The 10481-nt window shown below is 51.8% G+C and overlaps 1 protein-coding gene across 1 annotated transcript; it reads right to left on the reverse strand.

Moving 5' to 3' along the window:
- Positions 1-791: 791 nt before the first annotated feature.
- CD40LG (CD40 ligand) lies at positions 792-9916 on the reverse strand. The gene is made up of 6 exons (XM_054388716.1): positions 9761-9916; positions 6761-6898; positions 5086-5131; positions 4752-4799; positions 4388-4450; positions 792-1162 (listed from the first exon to the last, which is right to left on the reverse strand). The coding sequence occupies exons 1-6, from the start codon at positions 9914-9916 to the stop codon at positions 792-794; spliced, it is 822 nt and encodes a 273-aa protein (XP_054244691.1).
- Positions 9917-10481: the final 565 nt, after the last annotated feature.

Below are 10481 nucleotides of genomic sequence, written 5' to 3' on the forward strand. Positions count from 1 at the left end.
ATGGTCCATGGGCAGAGGGTGCTCTACCTTCAGACGTGGGAGGAGGACAGTCTGGTGAGCAGATTCAGGTCACCAAGGGCAGAGCTCTACTGGTACTCTGTGTGCAGTGTGGTTTGCAGCTAGCAGTCCCCCCTGGGCCACCAACGACCCATCTGGTAGGGGGTGACTGTCACCAAATGTGAGCCAGTGCCACCCTAAGCAAGGAGTTTGGTCAAGTTTCACAGCTGGGCATGGGTGGAAAAAAAGAGTTCTGAAGATAAAAGCAGACAGTTAGGGTGGCAACAATGCATCAGCAGCTGCTGGCACGGAAGGACAGCAAGGGCTGATGCCTCCAGAGGAGCCACTCCTGAGCCTTTGAATGTTTTTTCCGTTGGTGATCTGTAAGCAGATGGGTACAGGAGATAGGCACAAGCTTGGCTCCATGGAGCACCCTGAGCTGGGTGGAAAGAAACCTTGGTGGGAAGGTGTGCTGCTAAATAAAGCCCTTGTGGGCACAGTGGACCCAGACACACCACACCAGCATGTACCAAACCCTGGGCAAGGGAAGGGGGAAAAAAAAATAAACCCAAAGCTCAAACAACAGCTTCATGCTTTGTTCCATTTGTGTTCTTGTGGCCCCTTGGTACTCACCAGGAACCCTCATTAATAAATAACAAAATATACAACTTAAGAAACAAGAAAACCACCAAGGCAGGGGAACATAAATAGGGGGAAACAGGGAAAGGCACTTGGGTCAATAAAACCGGGCTGGACCCCCCTACTTTGGGGCAGCCCCCCCCCCCTACTCCTCACTACAGCTTGAAGAGGCCAAAGTAGGTGCTGCCATGGCTGTAGACCACCCTCAGTGAGTCTGTCACGTTGGCAAAGACCATGTCCCCTTCCCGCAGCTTGAAGACACCTCCCACCCGGATGGACTGGAGGTCGCAGTGAGGGTTGGAGGTGTTGTGCGTGTTCTGTCCTTTCAGCAGGAGCCTGCTCTCTTCCAGGGGGAGGTACAAATAAATGTAGAGAGTGAAGGGTGCCGAGGTGGCTGCTTTGGTGCAGAAGGTGACTTGGGAGTAGATGTAGTAGAGCCCTGCTTCCTTCACCTGCAGCTTGCCCTCCCGCTGCGATATCAGGTTGCTGGCCGCGGGGCCGTACATCGTCGTCGTCCACTGGAGCACTGGAAGGGGACAGAAGACATTAGGAGGCTGCCACTGGGCATGAGGGGGAGGAGAGTCTTCACAATGAGGGTAGGGAAACATTGCAACAGGTTGCCCAGAGTTGTGGTGGAGGCCCCATCCCTGGAGACGTGCAAGGTCAGGCTTGATGGGGACCTGAGCCAACCTGATCTGGTTGGGGATGTCCCTGCTGACTGCAGTGGGGTTGGATAAGATGACCTTTGAGGGTCCCTCCCAACCCAGTGCATTCTGATTCCACAAGGTCTACAAGAAAGCTGGGGAGGGACTTTTTTAGGCTATCAGGTAGTGCTAGGACTGGGGGGAATGGAATAAAGCTGGAAGTGGGGAGATTCAGACTGGACGTGAGGAAGAAGTTCTTCCCCATGAGAGTGGTGAGAGCCTGGAATGGGTTGTCAAGGGAGGTGGTTGAGGCCCCATCCCTGGAGGTGTTTAAGGCCAGGCTGGATGAGGCTCAGGCCAGGCTGATCTAGTGTTAGGTGACCTTGCCCATGGCAGGGGGGTTGGAATTGGATGATCCTTGTGGTCCCTTCCAACCCTGACTGATTCTATGATTCTATGATTCTAATTCTATGAGCTGGGAGAAGGAGACATCCAGGTCAGCAGGCTGATTTGGGGGGGGGGAACACCCCACAGGCATTTGACATCCCAGCCTTTATCTGCTGAGGGGTGCAGGGCTGGGTTCTGCCTGCCCCAGGACACCTTCCCACACCCAGGGGAGCAGGATCCCTTTCCATGAGGCCAGGACATGCTTATGCTGTGTTTCTGGTCACTGCTCTTGACACCTTGGAATCAATTATGCAAGCAGAGGAGCAGTTTTGCTTCCTGTACCAGCCAAGGGAAAATGCTTAGGCTGGAGGAGTGCACACAGCTTTCACCACAAGCCAAACATCCCTGTGTCCCTCCCCCGCAGGGCTGCTGTCTCCACAGCTTTCGGTGACACAGGCTCCACTCCAAGCTCTCAGACTGTCAAAACACACTGCAGCTCCTGTCTTCAGAGGCACCCAGTCCAAGGGAACAAACCTTCCTCCAAAGTCCCTCCTCCACATGGCCCCTGCAGATGGTGAGACTTGAGCAAGGAAGCCTAAAAATATATGTCCCACACTTCAGTCCCTGATAGGGTGCAGAGCTGGAAGGGGTTTGCATGACAAGTGCTACCTCCCAGCACTGGGAGCACTGCCCACATGGACAATGTGATCCTGCTTTGGCAGGGGGGTTGGACTTGATGATCTCCAGAGGTCCCTTCCAACCTCTAATATACTGTGACGCTGTGCCTTGCTACTGGTGTGGCTGTTGGGGCACTGCTGGTGCCATTGGAGTAGCTCCTGCTGGAACTGGTGCAGACAAGTCAGTACTGAGCCCAGGAAGCCATGGGCGTAAGGGCTGAGCTCACCTACGACCTTCAGGAAGGATTTTGGACCTGCACCTTCCCCGACATGCAGAGACCCATGTGAGAACATCATGGGTGAGGACCTCATCTCCTCAGTGAATAATGGGTTTGGCTGTCTCAGCCTTGAGTCCCAGTCCCCACAGCAGGGCAGTATGGGGTAGTCCTGGGGTGGTCCTGCAGCCTCATGGTACACAGCCACGCACCCCACAGGAGCATTTCACCTGCTCTGCAGAGCAGAGCTGCAGGCAGCCTGCTCTGGAGGCTCAACAAGCACTTCAGCAGGAGGTCTCAAATGCAGCAGTGAGCTTCTCACTTCTTTGATCTTATCTAACCCTGAGCTCTCCACAGGCAGGCTGAGCTCTGGGTGAAATGCTGCGTCACAGATGGCAAGAGCAGATGCTGGTTACTGGCAGTCACTCCAGAGTCAAACCCAATGAGCTCAGGTTATGAAATCCTGGCCAGATTGAGAGACTGACCTTGCAAGCTCTCACTTGTCTTGGAAAATTCTTGCTCTTGAAGGATATCCCTTAGCTAAGGCCACACCGGGGGATGGAGCCATGAGAGCAACCACAGCCTGTGCAGAGGGAGGGACCCTTCAGATGGACTTGGGCGTCTCTCAGACCCAAAGTGAGATGGCAGGAACGAGTGCAGCTTGCCTAAATCAGTCTGGAGCCACCTGTGTTGTGACTGTAAAGTCATCAGGCAAGCCACATCACCACCAGGACCACCACAGGTGGGAAGATGATTAGATCAGGAGACACAATGTGCCAGCAGAGCACTCCTGCAGCAGCCTCCTCGGCAAGACACGGCCAGGAGAGCAGAAACATTGTTGCTTGAGTTCCTTAATTAGGAAGGGAAATAGTTCTCTGCTCATAAAATCCACTGCAAAATGAAGCCATTGCTGCATTTCTAGGAAGGCATGCAGGCTCAGAGACCCAGAGCCACAGAATCACAGAGTCACAGAATCATACAGACATAGAATGGTTTCGGTTGGAAAAGTCCTTTCAGATCATCCAGTCCAAGCATTCTCTGACTCTACCAAGGCTGGTGCTAAACTATGGCCCTCAGCACCACAGCTCTGCCTCTTTGAAACACCTCCAGGGATGGGGATTCAGCCATCTCCCTGGGCAGCCTGTGCCAGGCTTTGAGAACTCTTTTGGTCAAGAACCTTCTTTTAATATCCAGCCTGGACCTCCTCTGCTGCAACTTGAGGACATTTTCTCTCATCCTGTCACTTGTTACTAAGGAGAAGAGACCAAGCCCCACCTCACTCCAACCTCCTTTCAGGGAGCTGTAGAGAGCCAGAAGGTCTCTCCTCAGCCTCTTCTTCTCCAGACTAAACACCCCCAGCTGCCCCTCACCAGCCCTGTTCTCCAGATCCTTCAACATCTTCATTGCCCTTCTCTGGACACACTCCAGCCCCTCAATGTCCTTCTTGGAGTGAGGGTCCCAAAACTGACCCCAGTGCCTCACCAGTGTGGCCTCACTGGTGTTGAGTCCAGGGGGAAAACCACTGCCCTTCTCCTGCTGGTCACACCATTGCTGATCCAGGCCAGGATGCTGGTGGCCCTCTTGGCCACCTGGGCACACCCTGGCTCAGCTTGGGATGCATGAACCTTGTGTGGCACAGGTGCACACAGTGATGTGACCACCAGGAGGTTTGTTGTGCTTTGGGGACCTGCTTACATTCTGGAGCTGAGTTGTCACTGTCCCTCACCTTACAGAGCCACAGGACAAACACCAGGGTCCAGCTGGGGCTGAACACTGCCCTGCCCCAGCAGCTCCCTGGCCAAGGTGGTGCCACGTGGGTCTGGCTTACCTGAGACTGCCTTGTTCCTCGTCACACCTGCCAGATGGGCTGCAACTGGTTGTCTCCTCTCCTCTGCAATGTGGAAGGACCAGTGTTATGGATGCCTTGGTGTCCACTGTCCCCAGCCCAGGCACCACAGCTCTTCTGCTGGCACCACAGCACCTACCACCCTTGATATTCCTCTGTGGGCCAAACCTAGCCCAGAAATGCAGTCTCCCAAGTCCCCCCCAGCTCTAAGAGAAGCAGGATTTGCCTCTACTCTTCAAGACACCCAGCTGCCTTCAAGGAGGAGAGTCTGAGGGATAAACCCAGGGAGGAGACGGTGCTACCTTGGTCACCTTGAGAACAGGACATGGATGTGCTCACTGCTTACCTGCCACAGATGTCTCGTTCTTGTGTGTCAGGTGGGGATGGTCATGGCCTGCAAAGCAAAAAGGCCATGGATTTAATTTTCATGGTCATCAGTTTCAGGCCACTTGGCAGGCAAAGCCTCCTCCCCTCCCAAAACAGCCATGCCCTGTGTCCCCTTCCTGCCAGCCCCATGCCATGCACCCTCCTACCCCCATGGCAATACTACACACCCCAATCCCTGCCTCTGTGTCATGCCCTGGGGGAGAAGTGAGCTGTTGGAAGGTGAAGGAAACTCCTTTCCAAGCTAACCTTCTCCTCTTCCCCTGGCAAGTCACTGGTGGCCCCAAGAAACTCACCTCTCTGCATTTCAAACTTGGGCTGTCCCTTGCTGGGTTCCTTGTCCTGTAACAAACCCAAAGACAGATGTTGGGTTTATTCAAGAGCTATTTCACAACCAGTAGTTTTGAAACCTCCTGTACAATGGATGCTCTGGTCACAGCTTGGCTTGGTGTTCTCTAGCCCTAAGAGCCCTGCCAGCTCTCAGCAGATGATACCCAAAACCACAGAGAGCCTTCAGTGCCTTCCCCAGCACCATGTGTGGCTCTGGGCTGAGCTGCTGTTTGTATGCAGGGAGGGCAGCAGGGTTGATGATCTGAGGGTTTATGCAACGAAAATGATGATATGGGGAAAGTTTATTAAGAAAAAAAAAAAAAAAAAACAAAACCAAAAGAAAGAGGCAAACCCAAACCTCTCTCTCTCATCTAAACCCATGCTGGAGATGCTGCCCAGCAAGCTGGGCATGTCCCTGCCCCTGCAAGAGAGGAGTTGCAGGACTAGATGTGCAGATGTGGTGCTGAGGGACACAGTTTAGCACCAGACTTGGTAGTGGTGGGTTATTAATGGTTGAATGTGATGATCTCAAAGGTCCTTTCCAGCCTAACCAGTTCTATGATTCTATGACTACAAAGCAGGCTTCATCTCAGACACAATTTTTAGTAGGGTATTGATGAAAACCTGAAGGTTTGGTATCCATTGGGCATGGGCAATGAGGAAGGAATGTCCTTCTCCTGCCTGCCCTGGCCAGCACAAGCCCTCCTAAAGAACAAATTCAAGGGTAGAGCAGGCTGAAAGCATCTCATCTCTGGCTGGGCAGCTCTCAGCTGCTCCAGGAGGACATACTGCAGTGCACCAAAATATGGAAACTTGCTGTACTGACTGGAGTTGCCATTTGTGAGCTCATGGAGTGGCATTTGCACAGCAGCTTCTCCTCACTAGCTGCCAGGAGCTGTGGCCATCTGGCCCAAGCCTTGCACCCTCATCAACACCTGGGCAAAATGAGAGTAGAGGTGCTCCCAGGGGCAGGTGGCCACAAAGGGAGCTTGGAGCAAGGTGCCAGACAGCAGAAAATCAAAGCCTTTTAGACCAGGGTCAGAGTGCAGAGCCAGGATGCCTGCAGCTCCATCCCTCCCACTGCAAAGCCTGAGCTTCCCTCAGTGCACTGCAGCTCACCATGCTCTGGCCAAAACTGTTTTGAGAAATAAAAATGGATGAGAAAGCTGGGGAGGGACTTTCTACATGGGCTTGTGGTGATAGGATAAGGGGAAATGGATCTGAGCTGGGAGAGGGGAGATTGAGACTGGAGATTAGGAAGAAATTCTCTATAGAGCGAGGCTGGTGAGGCACTGGCACACAGGTTGTGGCTGCCCCCTCCCTGGAGGTGTTCAAGGCCAGGCTGGATGAGGCCTTGAGCAAGCTGGGCTGGTGGGAGGTGTCCCTGCCCATGGCAGGGGGTTGGGACTGGATGATCTTGAAGGTCCCTTCCAAGCCAAACCATTCTCTTATTTGTCAATGTTATCAACACATGTAAAAAGAGAGTGTAAAGAGGATGTGGTGTAAGAAAGAAGTGTACTGCAACCCCAAGGTTAAAAGGCAGCCATGAGTTTAAAGAAAAGCTTGGGTGAAGTTCTGTGAGTGCCTGGGAGCCCCCCACCCACCTTCAGTGGGGTCTTCCTCCATCTAACAGCACCCTACCTTGCACTGGACATCCTGGAAGCCCTTTAAAATCTTTTCACAGTCCAACAACGTTGACTTCTGCCCTTCTGCTGTCTGACATTTCTGTATCCTCCTCAGGAAGATGTAATCTTCATTCAAGCTCAAGACCTCCTCCATCTGCCAGAGAGAAGAGAGGGTGAAAGGGATGTTAGCAGGAAACCTGCAGCGGCCGGCAGCAGAGCTGTGATGGGTTTCTGCCTGGGATAAATCACAGCCTAGCAAGCTCAGGGTTGGTTGTTCAGCATCAGGGGGAGGCAGGCAGGCACACTGAGGGCACCAAAACCTTCCCACCAGGTGCCCAGCACAGCATCTGCACCTGCATCCACAGGGAACTGCACCCATGGGGCTGAGCCTGGCATGGTGAGAGGAGGATGGCTCAGGATCTCTCCCTGATGGGCAACAAGGCTGGGGAAGGGTCTGGAGAGCAGGGCTGGTGAGGAGCAGCTGAGGGAGCTGGGGGTGTTTAGTGTGGGGAAGAGGAGGCTGAGGGGAGACCTCATTGCTCTCTACAACTCCCTGAAAGGAAGTTGGAGCCAGGTGAGAATTGATTTCTTCTGCCAAGCTACTAGCAATAGGAGGAGAGGAAATGTCCTCAAGTTGCAGCAGGGGAGGTTTAGGTTGGATAACAGAAGAAATCTCTTCACTGAAAGGGTTCTCAAACATTGCAACACGCTACTCAGGGAGGTGCTGGAGTCACCATCCCTGGAAGTGCTCAAAAAATATGTGGCCATGGCACTTTGGTCCATGGTTTGGTGGGCATGGTGGGGCTGGCTTGATGGTTGGACTGGATGATCTTAGAGGTCTTTTCCAGCTGAAATGATTCTCTTTTCTATCACCTTGAATTGAAATTTCTGTCTTTTCCAAAAGGCAGGTGGCAAACATCCACCCTCCTGCACTTAGACACCAGCCCAGGGAGCAGCCTGGGGCTTGCTGCTGCTGTCCCAGTGGTCCCAGCAGGCAGCTGGGATGCTTGCTCAGCCCTGTGCTGTCCTGCCCATGCAGGAGGACTTTTTGGTGCTTTGGGGTTTTTGTTTGGACTAATTTATTGCCTAAAAGTGCTGCCATGAGACCAAACTGACTTGTGGGTCAGGGTTGAATTCTGCCAAGAGTTTTGGATTTAAAGCAAAAACATCAGAAAGCAAACAAACAAAAAAACCTCCAACCCAACCCAACCAAACACACACCAACCAACCAACAAATGAACCTAAAACCTTATTTATATATTTTTTTAAAATTACACCTTTTCTGGAGGATAAAACCCTAACTTTTGTCTGGACAGCCAGCAGAAAAGCAGACAGACAGGAGGACACACAGCCTGGCAGAGTGCTCAGAGCAGGCAGTGCTGGCATGGGGAGGGTCATGTTTGAAGCCCTGCTGTGAACTCTGAAGGCAACTAACATCCTTCTGCCACCCATGGCTCCATTTCAGATGCCTCTGACCCTCTGTCACAGCCCCATGCAGTCATAGTTTGCTCTGCTGGACACCCCCTTCACCCCAGGCTGCAACCTCCACGCAGCGAAGTCCCCTTCCAGCCTCCCAACTGGTAAGCTCCCTCAAGATTGCTCTCCACTAGAAGATCAGAAGTCAGCCACTTAAATCTCTGTTGAAGTTCTATTAAGCTTTGAAGCATTTAACAGGGTTAAAAATCAGCAAGGAGGATGTTATGATTGGATCTGGTATTAAGGAGAACTCATTCTGGGGGGTTGGACACATTTCTTCAGCTGCTTATCTTGTCTGGTCTGGAGGAATGTAGCTTTAGATGGGTGATGGAGCAGTGCAGCTGCAGTCATGCAAACCTCAAACCCAGCTTTTCAGTTTCTTTTTTTTTTTGGGTAGCTATTGTCCCAGCTATGGGACAGGATCACCAGTGCTAGGTCTCTTCAAAAAAGACAAAGTACTAAGATCTACTCTTTTCTTCCCTCAACAGAAGGGTGGGATCTGAAGGCAGATGTTGGTAAAATTCATGCATACAAGCACGAAATAAAAGAGCATTTCTGGAATCCACATCCTCACAATTAGTGCTACAGCTCCAGAAAAACCACCACCAAGCCTAAAATAGCCACTTGTGTGCTGAAGACACACTCTTCTCTGCCACTGCCTCCTGGGCTGCTGGCCTCACCTCTCAGCCCAGGCTGGGGCAGACACAAGGAGTTTCCTTTGCCTGGAGACTCAGCAATGATCCTGGGATCTCATCTTGTCCATGCAAGAAGCAGAGCAGCTCCAAGCAGAGAGAGGAACCTCAACACAGGAGGTTCCACCTCAACATGAGGATGAATTTCTTTACTGTAAGGGTCACAGAGCACTGGAACAGGCTGCCCAGAAAGGTTGTGGAGTCTCCTTCTCTGGAGACTTTCAAGCCCCATCTGGATGTGTTCCTGTGTGACCTGTGCTGGATTCTCTGGTCCTGCTCTGGCAGAGGGGGTTGGAATCGAGATCTCCAGAGGTCCCTTCCAACTCCTAACATCCTGTGATCCTATGATCCTATGGCCTGGCTGCCAGGTTTGCTATCAACACCTCTTCTTGATTGATCCATTCTCATTTTGTTAATGAAGGGATCAGATCCTTCCCGTACAGCTTAATGCCCAGTCAAAGCAGAGATGAGAATATGAGTGTAATAAATGCCACTCCTGCATCCAGCCAGTGGCCAGCACCATCTCCCAGGGCAGGTTTAGGTTGAAGATTAGGAAAAATACCTTTCCTGCAAGAGTGGTCAGGCATCGGAACAGGCTGCTCGGGGTGGCGAGGGACTCACCATCCCTGGAGGTGTCCAAGAAACTTGTGGACATGGCACTTTGGGACTTGCTTTAATGGCCATGGGGGTCTTAGGCTGCTGGCTGGACTTGAGGATTTTGGAGGTCTTTCCTAACCAAACTAATTCTATGATTCCATGCTTCATCCTTTCGGGGAGCACATCTCATCCCCGCTGGAGGCAGAGAGCTTGTATCGATCCGGCAGAGACTACCTCAGTCCTCCACTTACCTTATCCATCTTCATGTGAAGATACAAACAGAAGAGTGTTGTCCCAATGGTCTGGGCCACCATAAAGACAGCAAGGAAGGCCATGAACATCTTCATGGTGCTGGGTGAGGTGGTGCTGCCCGGCCGGGGGCTCGCGGGGCTGTAGGCTTCGTTCATCCTTTGCGCCGCGTCGCTGAGGCTCCTTCCAATGCGCTGCTTGCAAGTAGCATGAGAACTGCTCTCTGAGCAGCTCCTCCTGTGAAGGGGAGACAGGTTGCAGCAACCTACACTTCCTGGAAAAAAAAAAAAAAACCACCCAGCTCTTCGTAGTGGGGAGGTTTGTTCACTGCTGTGTCCCACAACAACAACAAAAAAAAGAGGTTGCTTAGATTTTCTTCTCTGCTGCACTTCCATACTTTTTACTACTGTTCTACCACAAGTAAGAGAAGTTCTTATTTCATAGATTCTATGCCATGGTGGGGTTTTTTCTTTCTTTCTTTCTTTCTTTTTTTTCCCTGCTGCAGATGAAAGTTTAATGGCAAGTTGTCTTCAAAGACCCAAAGCCCATCAATACATGGACACTACGGGCTGCCAGGGGTTAGGAAGTACTCAGAAAGTTTGTTTTATTCTCAAAAGGGGAAGTAAGTTGGTTTCTTGGGTTTTTTTGTTGTGTAGGTTTTTTTTTTTCTTCTCTGTTTTCCTTCATGAGAAGGATGATTTTGCACCCAAGGCACCTGGCTGA

This window comes from Indicator indicator, chromosome 17, assembly GCF_027791375.1.
Source record: "Indicator indicator isolate 239-I01 chromosome 17, UM_Iind_1.1, whole genome shotgun sequence".
Lineage (NCBI taxonomy): Eukaryota > Metazoa > Chordata > Aves > Piciformes > Indicatoridae > Indicator > Indicator indicator.

Bases quoted from the DNA above. Each gene is read 5' to 3' on its own strand.
- CD40LG (XM_054388716.1), bottom strand. From the start codon at position 9,916: ATGAACGAAGCCTACAGCCCCGCGAGCCCCCGGCCGGGCAGCACCACC. The intron at 6,899-9,760 runs GTAAGTGGAGGA...TCTCTCTGGCAG, and splicing joins TTCACATGAAGATGGATAAG to ATGGAGGAGGTCTTGAGCTT. The intron at 4,800-5,085 runs GTGAGTTTCTTG...TTTGCTTTGCAG, and splicing joins CAAGTTTGAAATGCAGAGAG to GCCATGACCATCCCCACCTG.